At 32.7% G+C, this 23,982-nt stretch overlaps 1 protein-coding gene across 1 annotated transcript in view; it reads left to right on the top strand.

Annotated features, from left to right (window-relative positions):
• The window catches only part of LOC124368931 (ras-related protein Rab-11A), a 41,381-nt gene extending 18,358 nt beyond the window's left edge, over positions 1-23,023 (top strand). Inside the window, exons 2-6 of the mRNA XM_046826483.1 lie at positions 20-141; positions 2,941-3,014; positions 3,619-3,893; positions 9,127-9,270; positions 21,919-23,023. Coding sequence (XP_046682439.1) covers positions 20-141; positions 2,941-3,014; positions 3,619-3,893; positions 9,127-9,263 — 608 coding nt within the window. The 3' untranslated portion in view covers positions 9,264-9,270; positions 21,919-23,023. The remainder of the gene's footprint in view (positions 1-19; positions 142-2,940; positions 3,015-3,618; positions 3,894-9,126; positions 9,271-21,918) is intronic.
• The last annotated feature ends 959 nt before the right edge of the window (positions 23,024-23,982 follow it).

Raw genomic sequence — 23,982 nt, 5'->3', positions numbered from 1 at the left:
AAATCTGTGTTTGTTGCAGTGGTGCTCATTGGAGACTCGGGTGTAGGCAAGAGTAACCTTCTCTCAAGGTTCACAAGAAATGAGTTCAATCTGGAATCTAAGTCCACTATTGGAGTAGAATTTGCTACAAGAAGTATACAGGTCAGCTATGGTCTACTTAGTATTTCTGATAGCCATTGAGTTATGTTGATATTTCAGCTAATATTTTTAGAGCAGTCATGATGTACACACATTGTATAAATGACAAATTTGTGTGTGTCATTTATATAAATTATGTAATAATATATAGTTGAGGTTTCTGTAAACATTCTTTTTATTATAAATTCATGAAAGTGCCTTTTAATGGTAGCTTTCATTACACAACCAAAAGCGCTTACAATCACCACCACGATTATGCTTGTTCATAATGATTAAGAAATGGGACAGGTCATAAAATTAAAGCTTATCACTTTGGGTGCTGAAAATGCTAAACATTGCGTACCTATATTACTGTCATATTTTTATTAATTACATATAAAATGGCTTCAATGTTGCTAAAATGTCATCGGGAGACATCCATGCATCAATGTAGGTAAAAATTAGTGACAACATTTCTGGTACGTTAAATAACGTAGTACACCTGGTGGAGGCTGTCTTCATTGAGATAATCAAATTAGTTCCTGACTAGATCATGCACAAAGTAAATGTAAAATGAAAAACATTAGAACTTTAGAAGAGAGAGACAATCTCTTTCAGCAATGATTGAGCTCACGTTGAAGCATTGTATTTGAAGTGGAGCGGTTACTGTTTTTAATGTTGGTTACCTCGCGCCACTGTGCTATGTTGTTTAGCGTAGTCCGCATTCAACGTGTTAATGCACTATGGTATTAAATAAACAAGATAGAAGTACGCCACAATGCATGTCATTCAGTGAGGTTTCTTGCATGTTTTGCAGAGTTTTAAACAAAATGTAATGCAAATTTACCGATTTTCACATTCCGTCATTTTTTAGGGATAAGATTCAACTAAGGATTGAGAAACGTGCACTGAACGCTACTTGACAGTCGACTTATTAAAGGTGTGAATGAGAGCTAATCTTGGTGCAAGCAGGAGGGTACAGAGATAATGCATGTTGAATCTGATAACATTTGTTGCTGTAGATTAGGAGTAATTGTCTTGTATCAGTTACTTTCTGGACAGTCCTTATATATTATTTATTTAGTAGGAAAGCTGTTCAGTAACATTCACCAAGACCTTGGATTTTCTGCCAAAAAAGCATTATCGATTATTTTGTAACTGAAAACAATTGAGTATATTACACATATGTGTACTTCATTATTTTTAAAGTAGTTACAATGTAAGACATTCCAATATCTGATGTTGGCTACATTATTAAAACCAATCCCGGTGTATAATCTTTAGAGACAGGCACAATTTATTGTTTGAATTATTTATTAATTAAATAATAAAATAGTTTAGTAATAATTTGTATCTCTAATAATCGTAACATTTTTATCATGCCCCAATACTGAAGGAAGGTGATCTGTTAGAATACATCACCTATCATAGGATCTCTGTGACAGAACTGATCCTGAACAATGTAAAAATGTTGTCATGAAGTAGGAATGTGATAAAGAAGTAGGATTGCACCTGATATTCACATTTAATATATTACCTCATAGGCTTCATTACGTAATTTTAGAATTATAAAAATTATTTTTTTCCTTATTCATTGTTGACAGTATTAAATCTACACACATATTTATGGCAGTTTGAGATGATGTTTGGTAACAAATATACTACCACGATGTCATCACTATTGTGGCATTGTCACATCTATGCCAGTAGATGATGTATTTAAGTAACTATAAACCTATTCAGCCATTACTAGATGTCTTCATTACAATTGTTTAATAGCAAAATGTACAGTGTGTAGTGTGTACATTTCTTCTACCTATACAATTCACATGAAGTTAACTTACTGCCACAGAGGTAACTGTGCTACAGAAGTGGTGAAAATAGCGTAATCTATTTATTTGTCACAATAATATTGAAAGGATGTTTGATAATATATGAAAGGACCTGATTGATGATCTTTACTGTTTCTTAAATGTCATATGTAATGACACCATCTCTCTACAGTTTAAGTGTGGGCTTCAGCCTCTCATCCTGACATAGTCTTAATACTCTTAATAGATAACTTAACATGAATGACATCTTAGTTGCATCATATACTTTCCTTGTCATACTCATATAAGTCAATCATAGTTAATTGTTATAGAATCAATGTCTAACAGAGTGTTTATTATTAACTAATTTTTTTTTGGAGGACCCCTGAAACTTTTTTTTCGTATTTTAATTTTTTTCGTATCCTCTTATTAACAATGTTGGTACACATGTTTGGAACATATAACTGGTGACATTTATTTTCAAGGGTTTATTTTTTATGTCTTTTTGAACTTGTACAAGTTGTGTTCAGGCCGATCCCGTTTTAAAGTTTCATTCTCACTAATCCATCACAATAACAATGAAGTCACTGAATTACAAATATTATGACATTTAACTACATAGCTATATAAGTAGAGAATATTTAAACTATTAACAGCAACTCTAAAGAGAAGTGAACTCAACTGAAAGTTGTTGTTAGTTGATTGTCATGCCAGCCAAAATAGAATGTATAAATAACACAAATGTGCACCCGTTGTTTCGCTTCTGTTTCGTTTTTACACTTCTGTCAATTTATTTGGCGACACAAGATTAATTTTAACATATTAGGTCTTCTCAAGTATCGTCACATGCTGTTCACTAAATGACTGTGCTGTAGCTGCACCAGCACCGCCTGAAAAATAAGTTGGGTGTGTCTAAACTTTCAAGAACCCCCTAGTATAGGCCCATGAACCCCTGGGTGGTTGAGAACCACTGGTCTAAGAGATAGGTGGCTCAAGGTATATTTATTTCCAGGTTGATGGGAAGACAATAAAGGCACAGATTTGGGACACGGCAGGACAAGAACGTTATCGAGCCATCACTTCTGCGTAAGTTGACAACAAGTAACCTAGTGATGGTCTACTCATCAGTCAATACAAAATACCTCAATCTCCTTGTGTCCTTTCCAATTGTACAAGTTTATTTGGTGATGGCCTGTTGTGATCTACAAAGTAAAGAAATAATACCATGCATGTGAGATTTTTCACAGGAAGTAAAATAATGGTTCTTGTCTTTCTTGATGAGTGATTAAATCTGTTTAACCTTCAAGATGGATTTTGCTGAATTGTGGTGCAATGGAGAGCTTGAAAAATATATTTATATATGTTTGATACTTATTTGTTGGAAATGAAAGTAAAAGTTTGTTTTACAAACGTTATTTTTCTAGATTTGAGAAATAAGTTTTGATGTGTTTACTAACTTCTTCTTTAATCGTATAAAGAAGAGTGTCTACATTGAATTATTAATTTTTTTTGTTTTTGTTTGTTTTCTTTTTTTTGGTTTGTTTTTGTTTTCTGATTTTGATTTTTGTTTTGTTTTGTATTTTTTGTTTTGCAGGTGAATATTGTTGAATGTTTTATTATCTAAATAATCCAGTTTGACTGCTGTCTTTCTTGATGTTGGTGTATTAAATGTGATTGGTACATGTAACAGGTACTATCGTGGTGCAGTTGGAGCCCTGCTTGTGTATGACATCGCCAAGCACTTGACGTATGAGAATGTGGAGCGATGGCTGCGCGAGTTGCGTGACCATGCAGACCAGAACATAGTAATCATGTTAGTGGGCAACAAGAGTGACTTGAGGCACCTGCGGGCTGTCCCTACCGATGAGGCCAGGACATTTGCGGAGCGCAATGGCCTCTCCTTTATAGAGACCTCAGCTCTTGACTCTACAAATGTGGAAACGGCTTTTCACAATATCCTGACAGGTGATAATGAATCCTTTGAAATATTTTTTCAGAAAAGGCTTAACTGGTTTGGCTTAATGGAAAAGCTGTCAGTGGACAATCTAGATTTTTGTCTCATAAGAATACTGCTTAACCTTAGACCATTATGCTTCCTTACTTTTGGTTACCTAATTTTAGATGATGTTTACAACAATACAATTAACTTAACATTAGATATATTATTACTTCAACCTCAACTAACCAATTACCTCAACGAACTCCCTCAGGGTGGGTACACTACCCAGCTCTAATGATGCTTAAATTTAACCCATTGCGGATCACTGACGAGCTGGGCTCGTTACGCAGCTGCCGGGCCTAACGGCACGATGACAAGCTCAGGTCGCAAGAGCGGTCTGCTTTTAAATTTCCCTCCATATAGTTCTTTTAATGTCTGATAGATCGGGCGATCGTCTTCACTTGTCAACTAAGAGTATTTAACAACGGTCTACGTTTAGAGCTTTCAAAAGTTTTATAAATATCCTACAGATCGCAGTTGTATGTCGAAGTTGAAAAAAACATTCATATGAGTTTACTCTCTGCTTTTTAGCGCTTCTGATTGGATGTTTTCCTCAGTTGTTATTATAATACTTTAGAGGTTAGTGACACAACGAAAAGACACAGACGTACATGTTGGCCGGTTTAGCCTAGACAATGGCCCGGATGTTGTAATCGCTTTGCCCGAGCCGCTTTATTTAGACTATGATTCAGACATCATCCCTGCCACCCTGGAACCTTGCTCGCGTATTATCGTTCCTACATCATGGATACCCTAGCAGGCCCATGTTCCATCTGAACGAATACCTTCACAGCTGAATTTTCTAGTATACAATAGCGAGAGATACTGTGGCGCACCATTGCTGTTCGTGCGGCCGCTGACCGTAAATTAATTCGTGCCCGCGTGCCAAAACAATACAATCCGCAATGGGTTAATAACAACGTTTAATACAACACAAACATAACGTTTAATGAAGGAACATTTCATTCATTAGTTTTAACCCTTATAACGTCACAGACGCCGTATGGCGCATAGACAAACTATCTCCAAACGGCAAAGACGCGGTACGGCGCATCGACACAAAACTGCGTCTATAACAAATTTAAGTTCCTTTTAAATCCGATCAATGTCACTAACGGTATGCGTCAACCATGTGTGTGTGTTATTGACCTATGTCAAGCGTCAAAATATAGCTGTCGCGTTACATTGTTTGAAACAATAGACGCAGTGTCTAGACACTCTCCCCGCCACACGGCACAGACGCCGTACAGCGTGCGCGCTTTTGTTTGCAGTTTGGCTTCAGGTAGTGCGTGTCTAACCATCGCTGAGTCGGTTTCCTTCGTCGTGTTTTCTGTTTATATAGTTTTTATTTATTTATTAAAAGTATTGATATCTTAGTTTTAGTATTCATTTAGTGTTTTTAGTGTCATTTTAGTGTTTAGTGTCACCTATTTAGTGTTCAGGTACTTTGGGATTATACCGACCACACCAGTATGAAGAACACAAAAATATAAATTTATAGCTAAACAAACATGATAGAACGAAAAAACAACTCTTTAATTACAAAATTACAAACTTACAAGCATTTCCAGGCATTGTGATCGGTATTGTTGTCGCTGTTACCTTATCTTTCTCGAGAATCCCGATTACGACAGGCCACGCGGCATCACATGATTTGCGCGGTTATTGCCTTTCCATTACAATTCAATTTATATTTCTGATCAGATCCTCTAGAATTTGATATTTTACTGATAGGTACTATCTCGAGGGATGTTTTTCTTTCGTTGACATCAGCGAGAAGGCATGGCACTCGCATTTTGGGTGGCGGAGTATGATCAAGAATAAAAACAAGTTTTGAGTGTTTTTTTCAATAAAGAGTTTAGTTTTAGTTTGATCATGTTTGTTTTTATTGAATTTTTGTGTTTGGAAAAATGTAGAGGTAAAACACGGAAGTACAACAAAGCGACGCACCAGCTGAACGGGCGGCGAGACTCTGCAATCACGTTATCTACTAGACCGCTCGACTTTGACCTCTGTCTGAGGATGGGGAGGGGTTTGCGATAAGACAATTCCTGTTTTATATTGACGAAATATTGTTCTACGCTAATCTAGTAATCAGTAGAAGCAAAATGTCAAATAACGATTCATGTCTGTCTGGGTGAGGTCGGTATAATTCCAAAGTACCGTGTTCATTATTAGTGATAAATAACATGTCTCGTAACATTGATGATCCTGAGTACAGTGACTTTATAATTTTAAAATTTTTACTTTTTTATACTTACTATAATTATAGAAAGTAAAAATAAAAATGAACTTTACACATTTAATTTTTTTTTTTTTTTTATATTGTGCCGTTTGCTGGAAGTCGTGAAAAGATATACTGACGTTATAAGGGTTAACACAGTGATGCATACAAATTCAGTAAATAAATTATGACAATAACAATACAAAATATATGAAAAACTGACAGGAACTATTAATAATTTTGTGTAATAGTATCAATTTATGTTTTTATATAATATATGGATAGAAGAAGCAATACACCAAACAATCTATCCCTTACAAAAGAAGCAACACATCAAACAATTTGACCAGGCACAGAAGAGAAATGAACATAACCGTCAATAGATCGCTTGGAATTAACATTGAATTTACTGGACTTAAATACCTAGCTAAGTAGTGTGACGATTTCTATTAATTTTTATGCAAATATAAATATGGTAAATAGAATCAGCTGTTTTATTGCAGCTTTAAATTGTAAATGCCATTATATTTTGATAAATATAATGGCAATTGAAAGGATCGCCAATGTCAGTAAACAAGGAAGTTATAATTTATAATTATTTAAATTTGGAATATTAAATTAGAATTTATAAAGTACTATTCTACTTTAATATGTAATCTTACATAGTAATTTGTGCGTAACACTCTGCTCATTTTAAATGTACTGTATGATATTGTGTACAGTATAAGACACATCCATTTTGTGGAAAGTGTCCACCTGTAGTTAGACATTTTTATCACTATAAATTTTATGAGCTGTCTAAAGTTTAAAATAAATTACATTTTCATGAACAATATATTAGAAATGCTGTTTCAAAAGTTAATAAAAAACAAATAGCCTCACAATTATCTATAAAAACCATCTATATAAAGTCTTCTTGTTATATTGATTGTGTTTCAAACTGACAATAAGAAGTATAATCTGAATAGTGTCATCATTTCAGTTCTACCACAATCATTTACAGGTAGTCCAAAACTTGTCAAAGTTTGGGTCATGGACATAAATAATTTAAACTTAACTTTGCTTAAATATTTTCAATTTTTAAACTCTTTCTATTGAAATCTGTACACTTTTTTATAACAGTTTATTACAACTACAACTCTTATAGATCCACTTTGTTCTGAATAATTGTTTCTTCTGCTTTCGTTCATATTTTGAATACCTTGTGTGAATAATGAATAGTTTAGGTATATTCAGTGATAGTTTCTGTACAAAATGAACAATTAATTATTTCTTAGGGTTACGCAGCCGGTGTGGTGACAATAAAAGTTTTCCGGTTCAAACTGTATTGAATAATTGCTATCACAATTCAAATTTTTTAATATTTTGTTCTTGCTATGGAGGGCCAACTTCAGTCAGCAACTAACTGTTAGAACAAAGTGACAGACCTTTATCATGATTGGCTGAAGCTTAATCAGTCACCAATCAGCGATCAATTGCACAGTCTGCCAAGTTTTTGATGATCTGACACTGTCTTCTTTGTTGAAGTTATTTTCCTTCTTGATTATTTTTAAGGTTTCATTTATTATTCTTGGATATTAGTTTCAAATTTTAACAAGTACATTTGTTGAAGTCTTGCACATTTTGTTTTGTGACTATGTTCTGCTATGGCTGATTTTTCCACATTTTGTGTGCCTAATGTATCAAAACTCCTGTAGATATTAAACTTTTTGTTTCTCCAATGTAGACAAGTCACAGCTAGGATCTCGTAGACTAAAGGTGTACACAGTGGCATTGTATTCTTCTCTGATCTCGAACAGGTCTTTAATTTTTAAACCAGCTTGAATACAGTTTTTATATTGAGTTTTCTTAATATCCTCTCAATTTTGCCTGTTGTTCCTTGGATATAAGGAAGATATGCCAATTTTGAATGTTCTTAATTTCGATTGAATCCAAATATGGCACATTCTGGCACTTAACTTTTGTAATTTGTTTTTTATTTTTTTAAATTTTATTAATCTTTGCTGTATTATACCCATTCTCCTCTTATGTCTGGTGTAATGTCTTCTTCTCAGTATTCTAGCTTTCTCATCTGATATGTTGATGGCAAGGTTAATTAAAGTATTTAATACCAGAACTTGTGGGCTGGATGATGGTGAGAATGTTTAGGTATCTATTGGTCTCTTTTGGTTTTGGTTTCCTGTACACCGAAGAATTTTCTATACTCTTGTCTGATTTTCTTGTTGTCATTACGTCTATAATTTGTGAACATCTATTATTTTCAACTTCTATGGTATTCTTGATGTTAGGATGTCATTTATATGTTGTAGACATTCTTCTAAACTGTCTGCCGTGGGGCCAAACTGCCCATAAATCATCTGTGTAGTGAACCCATAAATTAGACTTCTGCACTTTTTCTAGTGCAATCTACTCAAAGTATTCCATATGCAGGTTTGCTGCTATAGGCGACCCCCATTGCCGCCCCATCAATTTGCTCGTAGAAGTTACCGTCAAAAAAGGCATATTTCCTGTAATTTTGCTATTTCTTGAGATTTAATTTTAACTGTTTCCAAAATTGGCACTTTGATGTAAAGTGAATTAACGTATCTTGTTCATCAAATTTTTCAGTTTTTATTATTTTAATGTGATGTCTTGAATTTCTTACACGTAAATGAATCTTTCCCATTCAATCAAAATATAAATAATTTTCAGTTTTAATATATTTATTTTTTAAATGCTTTATAAAAATAAATAAACTTGAAATCAGGTAATTGATATCATTAGAATCTTATCTAGGCTTACTGTACAAAAATTATCATAAAAATTATATTGTTTCATTGATGGGATCAAACATTTAGTGTTGAAGTTACAATAACAGAGGAACTGTTAAAACCCATTTAAATATAGAGCAATTACATATTATCTGTATGTGTAAAGTTTTCTTTAAATAGCCCTGTATTGTAGACACCTCATCACAGCGCATGTATTTGTTGCAGAAATCTATCGGATCGTGTCGCAAAAGCAGATTCGGGACCCGCCCGAGGGTGACACCATTAGACCCACCAATGTGGAGGCTATCGACGTCAAACCTACGGTTAACACAGACAGTGTGCGCAAACAATGCTGTCAGTGAGCCTAAGGTAAAGTAATATCCATGTTTGGTAATATTTTGAAAATGTTGATAATTTGTTGCATGATTAAGAAGTAAATTAAATAGATTATGATCAAACATGATTGAAAATTGATTTTTACCAGCCTTAGATTTGAGAGAAATTGAAAGTATATAGGAGTAGTAATGTTATAATTTTTTTTGAATAAAACTGAAATCTGAATAGTTCAAATGTTTTCAAACTGAAATAATTGTGGATAGTTTGAACTGTTCTCCCAATCCCGTGACATTCATGTTATGTTGTTAAATTCGTTGTGCTTAGTTCTGAGCTTAAATAATAAAAGTAATTCAAAAAATAAACTATCGTTGTGCTTCAGGTAATTGTCCAATATGTACACAATAAAATTATAGAACTTGAACATTCTTGTACGATAAATAACATTAATGTTGTTGCGGTTTCTGAGCATTGGCTTGAATCAGATGAAGTTGGTTTTATACTTCCTGTGGATTTGCTTCTGGTAGTTTTTATTAATGAGAGAGTTAGATATTTTCGTTAAAGAAGTAATTTATTTCACTAACATAAATATAAAATAAATAAAAAAATTAATTGTTAATTTAGTTGTATAAATTAATCAATAAAAAGTTAGTTGTCATTTTTGTTTATAGATCTTCACTAAATGATATGAAACTATTTCTAAACCATTTACAATTACTTTTTAAAGTAGTCCAATGTAAGGAATTCAGAATATCAATATGTTGTGATTTCAATATTGAATTGATGCACTAAAAACATCAAGACAGCTTTGTTTTAAAATCTGCTCAGGTCATTAGACCTTCTCGGATCTTATTTGGAACCAACTATAGTTAGTTCCATGTTCACCGTGGAGTGCAGATCTAAAGGGAGATGCTCATGTTACTACCTTTACTGGAAACATCATGAATGTGTCAACTGTCGTCAAGGCTTGCGTGAAGGTGCTTAAATAGATTTTACTGTACCCTACCTACCTTTTGTACCTTAGTTCATGTTCATTGTTGTATTTATCTGTGATGTTTTTATCACTATAAAAATGTTGTGAAAATATAGGTGTGAAGGAAAATATAATTTATTATGAAATAATATGTATTCATATAGAATTGATATTTAAATACTGAAACATTAAAATAGTATGATTTTTAGTGACAGTAAAAGGATCCTAGCTTTTGCACGTGCAAATATAGGTCCAACTATTATGATTTATAGTTCATCTGCCGATTCTCTCTTAGTACTTTTAAACTTCTTGCAAGACATCATGGTTCTGAGCAGGGTAAAGACAGGACAGGAAAGAATTTGTTATCTTATCTGAGACAGCATCTGTTATTAGAATTCCTCAGCCTAAACACAATTATAACAAATAACAACGGATAAGATAAGATAGGCTTGTGAACAAAGTCAAAAGATTATGAGTTTAATATTTTTTTATGTTTATTGTGTTTATGACCTATAATTGCCTAGTGTACAATATTTTTATAATTTTTCCCCTCAGTGTTGATTTGATATGTTTCTTATTTAACTGTAGTTTGTGTGTTATAACATCAAGAGCTGCAGAGAAACCTATAAAATGTGGTGACCGTAACACAGTGTTGAATGTTTTGAAACACTTTAAAAAACCTTTTCCCAAAGAAAATGTGTCGTTTTAAGTGAAAAAAGTAGTGAAGCATTTTTAACCAGTCTGCGCTCAGTTTATAAATGTCTAAAAAGAAGAAATCATTAGGAATATTGTTACACCAAGAAAAAAAAAACACGTAAAATAGAATACAAAACCAGTAAAAAACTGAAATACAATCGGTTTGGTTTTGGTTGTATTCAGAAAATAATACATTCTTTTTTCGCAAGCAATACACTTCCAACACTTGGTGTATTAAGACCAAGTTCTTCTCAAGTTTAAAAAAAACACGTGGAAGTTGCTCAAGGAAAATGGATTTTGCTTTAAAAAATGCTGCAGTCGGTCTTTATTGTTAAAAAGAGACGATTTATTGTTTGGTGCCATTCTTATTTATGATCGATGACGCAATTTAGGAAACATAAGAGAAATATTGTTTTTATGGATATAAAGTGGGTAAATGTTGAACAAGCAACTTCGAAAATATAGAAAGATCAAACACTGAAAGATGCTTCTTTAGCTGGGCTCACAACAAGTTTGAAAGACCCTAATTCAACGAGGGCCCTGGTTTGTAGAAATGGTTTGTAGAACAATTAGTCCCAACGCTTCTCCTGGTATTGTTGTTGTTACCGTTGATAACGCAGTGTACCATAGCCATAAAAATAAAAACATACCCAATACAAAAACAAAAAATGGAGATATCAAGATTTGGTTAACAATTTAAAATTAAGCTTTTCCACAGGACAGACCTTGAAAAAAAAACTGCTAGCAGAGGTGCAAAAAATTAATCACTTGTATTCACTGAATGTTATCCATGAGGTAGCCAAGACCTATAAACTGGAAGTTTTAAGACTCCCCTTAATCATTGTGAGTTACATCCCATTAGTTAGTCTGGAGCAAAGTTAAATAAAAAGACATGTTGCCGTAAATAACAAAACATATAACATCAAGCAAATAGAGCCATTGATTAGGCAATAGACTAACTTTTTTATTTAAATGTTCTTTGAGAACAGTAATTGCATCAGCAGTTTTACATAAATGGCTAAAAAAAAGTTCAAATATAACCACAAACGCTTACGAACGGAAAACCTTTTTAAGGCCATCATCGCAAAGGAGCAATGGAAGAATTACTGCAAGCATGTGAAAAAAATTGAAGAAGACATGTGGAAGATAGATAATTTACAAAATGATGTTGAACCATTTATTACTCAACTCTGGATCTTCAACAATCTAGGAGAGGATAGTTCAACTGAATCGCAGTTCAGCGTTGTGTCTGAAGTCCCTGTCTTACAGTAAATCAAGCAAAGTAATCAACGTGTAACATAAAATAATATAAAATAATGCAAAAAGTACATCTGAGTATGATTAGTAATACAAATAAGTACTTTTGTAGTTTTATATTATTTTTTTAATTGAATGACTACTTCGAGTTTATTACTTTTACTTAACTGCAAAATTATTTAATGTGTACATAATGTACAGGTGACCTGTAAACTGCCATTATTAATTTACATAAATAAATAAATTTTTAGTTAAAGATTAATATTTTTTAAGTAATAACTATGCTTATACTTTAAATTTATCACAGTCGTTTCATTTAACTGAAGAGTAATGCAAATTGTAACCTGTACATAGCATATACCTGGAACAAGTAACTTGCTTCTTGAAAAATATGTTGTCAAAACTCTTCTTCCTAAAGAAATAAGTTTGAGACTGACAAAAATTTAGTATAACTGAAGTGACGTATTTAATCCAGTGTGTTTACGGAGCGTTGCCCTGGGAGTCATTGTTTAGTACCACGGGAACTGCCGTATGGGTAACATGGCTTATGGCTGCTCTGTACTGCATGGTGAACGTGAAACTGACTATAGGGTCAAGTGTCTTGTATTGACAATATATTGGTCAATTTCTCTATGAAGTGCCTTATCAAACAGTCAGTACCTGGACATTTTGCAGACCAATACCCACTTTTTATAAAAGTTATTCTTTACAACCGTAAACAACCTAGCCAATCTAAGCATACAAAAAGCAGTTTATAAAGACTTAGTCTAAAAATACGATTCAAATATTTATTAAATACTTAAAAAATGAGAAATGAAAAATGGTTCGTGAATTTAAGGTTGGTACAATTAGTAATGAATAATTTTTTAACAATATGTAAATTATGGTATTTTCTTCTCTTTTAGGATTTAAACAAGTTAAGGAACATAAGTTCATTATAAAGAAAGTTAACTGGTGGTATACATACGATCTGGCTAAGGAAAGGGATTTTATGCTGAATCTGTTTAATATTTAGGGATATGATTAGGTAAGGACATGAACAGTCTCGGGTTGCGTACAATGCATATCTCGACTGTAAAAAAGTTATCGTAAAATTCTTGTACAGGCCAAAAGAAAGTAGCATGTGAAAAGTTTATTAACCCTATACCTTGGCAGTTGAAATTCCTATAATGGTAGGCACTATTTTGCTAGTTGTGCACACCTTCATTCAAACCTATGTAGAATATTTTTATTATTGAAGTAAATTACACTATTATATATTTTATTTTTCAGTACAAAACAAGGGACATTTATATGCAGTTTGATTAATTTTTTAAATTTAAATTTGTTTTTCATTATAAGTGAAAAAAATCTAAAGTAAAACATAAATATCCAAAAGTAAAGCCTTATAAAAATAGAAATATTTTTTTTATTACTTTTAAAAATATACAAAATGTCTTAAAAAATGGGTTTTTATACACAAAATCAAAAAATTCGACTTTCCCCTATATTTGTAAATTGTTTTTGGTAAATAGTAAAATTTTGTTTTTACAAAAAATTAATGAGTGAAACATCACAATTAATTTGGTATAATATTTGTCCTACTTAAGTTTTATTTTTTATAGCAAAAGTTTGATTAAATAGATGACGGCAAAATCGACTAGTGACTAGACGTTCAATATTGGAGAAACATTTTTTAGCGACTAGTCCAGTGGCGTAATACATACCCCCGCAACCCCCGCAATGCGGGGGGCGCGGCGTGTCAAGGGCGCCACACGAAGGAATGAAAAAAATAAAAAAAATTATACCGATTTTACCAAATTTCTTAAGGTTGAATATCACTATTTTCATTGTAATTCCTTATAATTTTTTTTGTATAAATGAGCTAGCGAGGAATATCGTAGGCCTATTATCATTTCTTGTTTTAGTTAAACGCCTTCAAAACTAAAGCAGGCAAACTATTTGCTGAACCGCCACGAAGTGTATTTTAAGGCGCTTTAGGACCGTGTGTGTGAGCGTGGGGGTGTGCGTGCGTGTACTGCCTTGTTTCATGTTGCGACTTGAATACTCTATCCCCTCCCTCCCTCCACACTACCAAGTACCAATTATTGTTAGGTAGTTCCTTCACAGTATACTGTGGTTCCTTGTCACTCAGTCATATATTCATTACTCGTTACGTTTACTGCATTTTTCGAAAGTTGTGATTTATTCAGTAGCCTACAACTGTGGTGGCGGTGAAAAGTGTTTGCAAACTACACCTCTTACAGGAAACTTATATTATGGGACGATGTACTAGAAAACTAAATCAATAATTAAACAAAAATGTCTAAAAAACCTAGTGGTGCAGAATACCGAAAGCGGAAGAAGGAGGAGGAAGAAAAAGCAAAAAAAACACCAAAAAAATTGATCTATTTTTTAAATCTGACATATCTCTTAGTAAAAACAATGACAGTGTAAGGAAACAAATAACTTCCGGTTTAATTTGTGAGTGTAGTGAAATAAGTTCTGACCTACCTACCATCGAGACAGAAAATGGAACATCTACTCAGACCCCACCTGAATTCACAAATAACGAACCAGACGTGAGTCTAGACGTTAAGAGATAAATAATGATAGCTGTAGCTGTACCGTAGACATTGATAAAAACTGTGTTTTGCATATTGATACTAATGAAATCAGTCAACAACGTGGTGTTTTTAAAACTGACATTGGGCTCTACACTAATGACGGAGTATCCCTCTTAAAAGAAGAAGATAAAACTTTCATTTTGAATTCTGAACCATGTAGGCCCACAGGGCCTTTTCCTAAAGACTCGACAAACAATAGATCTTTTAGCAGTGATTTTTTATTACAAAATTTGCCAAAACGGGCCAAAAACTAGAACGGTTTTGGCTTTGTTATTCACCTTTATTAAATGGCGTATACTGTGAACCTTGTTGGTTGTTCGCTGACAGAACTGACCCTAAATTTAAAGATGCTTGGTGTAAAGGTCTAATAAAATGATTGGCAAGGTTTAAGCAAAAAAATTAAAGAACATGAAACATCTCGTATACACTTAAATTCATGTTTAGCATATAGTACCCGTAAAAAAATAGCCAAGATGCAAAATCACTTATTCAAAAGTATGAACCTGAGTATTGTGAGATTCTCAAAAGACTTTTAGATGTAGTAATAACTATGGCTACTTGTAACTTAGCGTTCAGAGGGCATCGAATGAAAATATTGAAACAGTGGACACTACTTCTGGAAACTTTTTGAATATTATAGATTTGTTGTCACGATACGATCCTCTTCTAAAAAGTCACTTAGAAAACGATCAAAGCAAAGTTTAAGTATTTGTCTCCCAAAATCCAAAAATGAAATGATCATGTTTGCGTCACAGCATGTTCTGGATGAAGTTGTAAGTGAAATCCAAGCAGCTCCTTTCTTCTCTCTGGTATTAGACACCACTCAAGACGTCTCAAAAACTGATCAACTATCGATAGTAATACGACATGTGGCAGTCCAAAACTACGAAAAACTTGAAATTAAAGAATCATTCTTAGGGTTCATAGCTCTTACAGGCCAAAATTCGGAAAAAAAAATTACTAACGAGGTTTGTAATTTTTTTGGAAGAAGAAAACAACATTAAAATTGAAAAGTGTAGAGGCCAGGGTTATGACGGGCAGCCGTAATGAGTGGAAACTATTCTGGAATCCAATCTAGAATAAAGCAAAAGTCGCCAAATGCAGAGTACGTGCATTGTGCCTCGCATAATTTAAATTTGGTACTCAATGACTCAGTTACTGACATAACAGAAATGATTTTATTTTACGATTTGGTCAATCAAATTTACGTGTTTTTTTCGGCGAAAGCCTGCCAAGATGGCAAGCTTTGAGAGAGAAATCTATGGAGCAAAGGGGGTCTATACTTAGCAAAGACACTCAAAAGATTGTGTCCGACCCGTTGGTCATCTAGGTACGATTGTTTACTGGCCATAAAGTGTAACTTTGTTTCTGTCTTAAGCTGGTTTGACGAATATTATTCTGACTTCTAAAAAAGAATAAAGAGGTTTTTGAGAGGCAACTGGACTCAAAAAACAAATGACGTGTTTTCAATTTGTATTGATGCTTACTTTCCAAAGTAAGGTTTTAGAGAGAATTAATATTACATCTAAAACACTACAAAAAGAGGATGTATCAATTGACGAAGCTACAGCCCTTCTTGGAAAGAGTATGACTGAACTAAAGAGAGCAAGAAATGAGTTTGAAGGTGTTGTTAAAGAAGCTGAAACGCTAGCCAGGGGATGGAATATTGAGTCTTCTCTGCCGACTAAACGATGTAAAAAAGTAAAAAACTTTTTTGACGAACTGACCAACGATGTTGAATTTTTCTAATCCATTGCAAGAATTCAAAGTAAAAGTATTTTTACAGGAGCTTGGATATAGTTATTGCTCAAATCTCCAGACGTTTTGAGAGCATGGTCAGGATTAACGATCAGTTCATCTTTTTTAACTCCAAAGTACCTCACAGAGAAAAAAGTGATGATGAACTAATTTTTTCAGCCAGGAAAGTTTTGTGAGAAGTATGAGGAAGATGTTTCACACGGGTTGGAGACACAAATAGTGTGTTTCAGAAACATTGTTTCGGATGAAATAAAAACAAGAGGATTGAAAAAAGTTAAGGATTTAGCCTCATATTTAATGATAGAAAACGTGACTTTGTCAAGCAAGCCTTCCTGATGTCTGCACAGCGATGATGATGTTCTTGACTCTCCCAGTTACGTCAGCGTCAGCGGAAAGGTTCGTAATCACCAAAATATCATAAAAAACCCGTACTAACTAAAATTAATTTTTGTGTTAAGAAGAGTTATTATACCCTTTAATTATATACTTGTATTATAACCTGAAAATGGCATATATGTTAACAACATAGTTTTTTAATCTTATATAAATTTTTCAGGTCATTTTCTAAACTCAAGCTCATAAAGAATTATTTGAGAAACACTATGACCAATACCAGGCTGAGCGCTTTGGGAGTCTTGAGCATAGAACATGAACGGGCTCGTAGGATCAACTTGAAGATGTTAGCTGAAAAATATTTCAGTTTTAAGAAGAGGAGAGGGTTTTAAATAAATGGAAATAATTAACATGTCTACAATTTTTTTCTATTATTTATTTTAATGTTTGAGATATTTTCATTAATAAATAATTATGATGAATAATTCATTTTAAAGTTTTCTTTTCCTTTTTGATCTTTTTACAAATGTATAAAAATAAAACATTGCACAGCACGGGACTATCAACTATTTACACAAATTTAAAGCCACTCTTAAAAAGTAAAGGTTTGTTTTCTATTACAATTTACCGTAAGTAGAGTGAACATCATGAGAATAAAAGGTAGACCAGGGGAAGTAGCTATAATTATAACGATGCGTGTAGGTCAGTAGGAGGAAGGGGGGGGGGGGTGTTAGGAGCCGACAGGAGGGGCGCATTTTCAGTACGCTGTGCGGGGGGGCGCGACTCTGTCTAGTTACGCCACTGGACTAGTCAGATGGAGGGTTAATGGGCTCCTAACAAATGTAAGGACGATTGGGATTTTATTTCTCAAGAACGACAATCATTCCATGCAGAGGGCAGTACACTTGACCCTGATCTAGTAACAATTATTTTGTTTGCTCTGTAAAGGAACTGAGTGACATAATTCATATCACTAATAACAATATCTGTGATTTTCGAGGCAACAGGCCAGTTCCACCGGATACATTTCAATTGGGCTGACATCAAACTTACTGAGTTATGAAGATTGTTTCCAAATTTATATTAAATAGATTATATTAAAGAGCCATTAGCGAATATTATTAAAACATGTCTAGTGCATTGATACTTCTCTCATTTATTGAAAAATTAACAAAGTACATGAGTTTTTAAGAATGGAGAGTGAAAACTGCCCCAAAATTGTAGACCCATCTCAATTGTGCGTTAAAAAAAAGTTATTCTGAAAAGCACAGGCAACTAAACTACTATTTTGAAACTCATAACTTACTATCTGATTCACAATTTGGCTTTACAACTGGTCATTCTACAAATAATGCAGTGATGGATGTAGTGGGTAATGCCATTGAAGCTTTGGATAGTAAAGAATCAGTTGCTTTATCTCTGTTAGATATGAGTAAGGGTTTTGATTGTGTTCCTTTCAATAGTATTTTGTACAAAACTAGGTTTATAAGGTGTATTTAAACATTCAATAAAAATCATATAACTATATTTGGTAAACTATGAACAATTAGCTTTTAGGGGAGGGTAATCAGCATTATGAGAAGTGTCATTAAGAGTCCCTCAAGGCTCAGTCCTTGGCCATTTTCTTGTCATTGTTGTGATGAACGAATTACCTAGATGTATTGTGGTATAATCTTTCATATATGCAAATAATACACTTTTATGTAATGGTAATAAAAGTATAAATGATTTGCACGCCACAATGGAAATAGCTCGTTTTGATACACTCAATTGGTTTACTTCAAATAAACTTGTGTGCCATGTGGAAAAGAAAAAAAAATACAGGTATACTAATTAGCTTAGCCCATGATACCAACCATGAATCTGTAAAGCTCCTTAGTTTTTTTGTTGATACAAAATTAAATTCTAAAGATCATATCAATAATTTATTTTTTAATTTCTCAAGTGAACTTTTCACTTTAGAAATTGACAGATTTAATCCATATATTTAATTAAATTATATTAAATCTTAGGTATATTTCAATCTCATGTAGTATACAGCCTAATCTTATGGGAACTTTCTGCAACAGCTTCTCAATCACTTTTTTAAACCAGGATTCTTACAGTAATTATTCAATATACATTTCATATTTTACAATCTACAAAAACTAATATATACTCGTTTTTACCAGGCAGGATGTACAATCACACAACACCATCTAGCTAAACTAGGGACTTCTTTCAAAATAAATATCTCCAAATATTTTTTAGAAACTTCCTGATACTACTGTTCTTATCACGTCTTTCAATAGTTTTTACACGTTCATGACGACGGCTTATTTCCGGACTTTTTTATTTGCCGTTGACAGAAAGTATTCAATAAGAATGGCAAAAACCCGTAACAGTTTTTTTGTACGTTAAATGTCTTAAGTATAACGAGAAATATATGTAGGCTTTGCAATTTTGCACAAATAAATTTATTTCAATTTATTTTATGAATGTATTTTTTAATGTATCTAACGAAAATCTTAACAGAAACCCATAAACATCAGTTTATGGTTGCTTTATTGATATTTGTGGACATTTACAAAAGATGGTGACTCGCTACTCGATCGAATCATTACAGGAGAAGGGAATTGAATAAAAAAGGTCAATTGCGAAATCAAATTACAGTCTATGGAGTGGGGGAGTTTGATGACGACGTAGAACTATGGGAGGGTGTGACTACCTTCTCTCAGGTGACAGAATTTTATAATGCTGGAATTTCAAAACAAGTTCACCGCTACGATAAGTGCCTAAATTTGTATGGTGACCATGTTGAAAAATAGTATTTTAGTGTCGTTTTTAAATGTATATAATACCAATGTAAAAATATTCGTATTCACCAGTGCTCAGCCAAATACCCTGGAGTGACATGCACCATAATAAAATTCAGTGTTGCTAATATATAATCTTGCTTCGTGCAATATTTCAAGTCTTTTGGTCAGTTCATTTTCGAGATATTTTCCAGGCAGACGGACAGAGAGAAATGGAATTTTTCCAGTGCTTAAGATATGAAAGAGAATTTATAATGTCCACAAAACTTCACACAAACCGAAAATCAAACCATAGGTAGGCACCAGAGTGGTAGGAGGGGGTGTTAATATAACATTAGTATTGTAAACACGTTTCTGACAGTGGATAACACTCTTAAATGCACTATAGGCAATTTCTCTTAATAGGAATTGGTTTGCTGCTCATTATCTAAGGCCTAAAGTGGAAAGCAGTTCTGCGTAACTATAATATATCCGAAGCTCTCAACTCAAATGTACATCATTATTGACATAGCCTATGAAAATGGAATAATATCGTACTCTCACTGTACACAGTGTAGTTTAAAACTTACTCATCTTGAACTTAAATTAAATAAGTCATTAAGTTATAATTAGCACCCCACACAGAAATTTCTTTGAACATTGTAAAATCTGGAATTTTTGTGGCATGTAATAATTGCTTATGATTACTACACTGTACATTTCTTAAAGAAATCTACACGTCTAAATTGATTTATTACTAACTACTAGAGCTAAGTGACACTCATTTAGTGGCCCTGGCCAAATAAGAGTTCTTTTGAAATACGATTTCAGTTTGTTCCTTTCGATTTAGTATGTCACCTTGGTGTTTATTATTTACTTATGTGTAATAATAAGTAAATATCACAAAATAAGCCCGTTTGGGCTCAGGAACCTTTATATTGGTGTTGGCCTATTCTCAGACACCAAACCTGTGAAAGTCATTAGAATAAGTAACCGCTTTCACATCCCAACTCCCCCTACTGCACCAGTTCCATAATCTTATTGGTTCAAATATGGATATTATTGAGCACCACTATATTCATCATTGTAAGCAAATGTTTTCAATGTTCAATATATATATTTGAATCTTGTGTCCAATATTTACGAAGACCATTAAGGAAGCTTGGGAGTGATAAGCTCCAGGAGTTCTTGTGATTGGTTATGAAAACATGCAGAGCATATCTGTAGGATTCATGTGGGACCCTCATGGTAATTGTAACATTTTAACAATCCTGAATGTGATGGAAAATTTTCACAGTTAAGCTGCAAAATATGCAAAACTGATTCTTAGCGAGCACCTATGAGGTAAGATGGGCATGTGTACAAAGTTCCTTATAAATACATTCTGTAGTTTTGGAGATTTTGTGATGAGTCAGTGGTATTTGGCTTTTATATACAGTGTCTATAAATTATTCTATCTAACTTCACTATTTGATTTGTCAGGTCAAAATAAGTAACAAATGTTGTATAAAATATAGTCTGTCTTGTTTAATTTACTGCCTGTCTCTTATCTTTAAATTGAATAAATGAATAAAAGTCAAACTTTGCAAAACTTTAATTTAATTAAAACCTGTTTTGAAAAATATTTCAGAAATTATCATATCAGGTTTCAAACTGTAATAACTAAAAAAACGGGAGATTTTGTTAAAATATTACAAGAACTGTGAATTATGCAACAAGTAATAACCATGTAGTAAAGGTTATACTGAACGCTAGCCCTCATTTTAGTGTTAGACTTTCGAGAACTCTTAAAATATTTTTTAATAGCAAGTTTTATTTTGATCTCAAGAACATATTCTAGAAGTTTTCCATGTTGTTTCAGATATTCACTGTATTCATCACATTGTACTCCAAATGAAAAAAAAATATTGCAAGGTTTGATAAGTGTACCAAACACTTTCTTGATTCCTGTGGAATCTGGGTAATGTGCAACCACTGAAACTCTGAAAATTATTCAGCAATTCTTTCAAATGAGGTGTGATTTAAAATTGAGCTTCAATACAAAAATTTGGTTGAATGAAGTTCAAATAATTTGTATTCACAAGATGTTGTCATGAATTATTTATACATACCATGCAACTTATAATTTATGCTTGGGTTTATTAATTAAGTTAGAATTATATTATTTAAATATTTTAATTCTGAAAGTCCACTACAAGCACATAATAACTTATTTCCAAGTTACATACAGTTTGAACATGCTATAATAAAGTTGGTTCTATTTCTAAGTCTATATCTTATGTTTCAGGCGAGGAAATTAAGAAGCCACTGAGTGTGGAGGGGTAACGTCCATTTCCCCTGATATGTCGTGGCCTAAACCAGCCTCCACCATGTAATGTGTTGTGTGAGGCTGTGAGAGACATTTGTGCGTCATTTGTGCGACCATGAACAATAAGTTGTTTACAAAAGCATCATTCATTATTTCCGTCAAGTCATTTTTTTTGTGTTTTTTTTGCGTAATAAGTGCAGTGTGTTTTTCTCTCTGGTGTAAATCAACTAGCCTATGTTGTGAGGCACGTTTATTTTTCATCCTTAGCCATAAGGATAGTTTTTGAAAATTAAAAATTCTAGAATGTTTACACTAATCTTGAATGGTTTTTAGTCCTTAAAATTTAGATGATTTTGCATGTGAAACTGGTGTTTTCCGTAGAATCTGTTCGTACATAAATTTTGGGTCATTTGAATAGTAACGGAAAATATCAGTTAGTTAATTGTGATATCAGCTTGTAAAAAAGTCACAGCACCTTACCAGCAATAAATTTTTAACCAATTAAATCACTTTATGATGCTTTTGTCTAAATTGGGTTATTATTGTATTGTCATTTATAGTTCCAACTTGACCTAGAATCAAATGAAATTGCTTGTCGCATTTTACATAATGTATGTATAGTTATTTTTTGTATTTATAAAAACGGTACTATGGTTTGCTAACTTGAGCCCCTACTTTTATTATTTATCTTATTTATATATATAATTATCTTAAATACTTGATAAGCTTTATACATAATGGAACCATGTTTATATAACTATATTTCGTTTTAAATTCCAAGAGTTTAGTAGTATCGGGTTTGGCTGAGGAAGCCATTGTTTTGTACGAAATATCTTAGTTTTGTTACATTCCTGTTGTCAGTTTTGCTGTTTTTAGTCTCAGAAAACCTCACCTAGAGCTTTACCGAGTGTGTTTTTGTTATCAATGTGTAGAACTTTCACCTGCCTTCTACATTGAATCATGCCATAATAAATCAATATTTTACATTACACTAAAATAAATATGTTAATTATGACTAGGGATAAGATGTTATTGTAAAATATAAATAATAATAAATTACATTAAAATGTGCTTTTGTTTAATACACCTTTGTTTATTACTCCTTTTAAACCCTTATTCTAAAGTAAGTAATAATAATTCATATTAATATAAGAATGTTATAATGTGGGTTTGTTCAGGTTTGATAAATCTCTAAAAGGTTTTCATCTATATTGTTTTGTCTTAATCATTTGAGGATCAATATCTTTGGAATTATTACAACACTTCCAAAAAATGTGTATTGCTCCATGAAAAGGGATATTTGAACAATTACAAAAAAAATATATATATATTTTTCAGACTTTCAAAAAAATTAATAACTGATCATTTTTGTTTTTACATTAAAATCTTTACACATATACTGTATAAAAAATATAGATAGTGTTAAAATTTATCTTGGTTTCATAATTTTAGTTTGAATATTTTTTGATAAAAACATTAAACAATTTATTTGCTGGAAATTCTGTACTTTTATTTAAAACGTTTTAATGTAAAAAAAATACAAAGGTTTATTAAGTTAGGTTAAAAAATAAAAAAGTTTATGATAAAAAAGTGTTTTTGGCTTTAAGCTAACCTGTTGGAGCTCAGGGGCTGGATTCATCATATCAATCATAACCTGGGGTAATTACTCTGGTTCTGGTCTTCTCTATAAAATCCTCATGTAGATATTTAGGGGGTAAAAGGACCACTGACAGTATTGTTATAAATTGATTTGTTGAGTGATTTATATTACAGGAATCTAACTAATGTTTAATGGTAATACACAGTCTTGGTAATACAGATATATTGTATACATTTTGAAATCCAAATATAGATACCGATGGATATGTAGATTGACTCGAGCTTAAATTTTCCTGACCAGTCGTAAAATAATACACATTTACAAGTAACTGTTAGTAATTAATAATCTCACTTTAGAAATCATAAGCATCAACAATGAAAATGTGCAATAATACCTAACTACACAGTTTGTTGGACAAGCAGCTGAGAGGCTGTACGGAAACA

This window comes from Homalodisca vitripennis, chromosome X (assembly GCF_021130785.1).
Source record: "Homalodisca vitripennis isolate AUS2020 chromosome X, UT_GWSS_2.1, whole genome shotgun sequence".
NCBI lineage: Eukaryota > Metazoa > Arthropoda > Insecta > Hemiptera > Cicadellidae > Homalodisca > Homalodisca vitripennis.
Note: the sequence above shows the minus strand (reverse complement) of the source record. Positions and strands in the feature narration are given on the sequence as shown.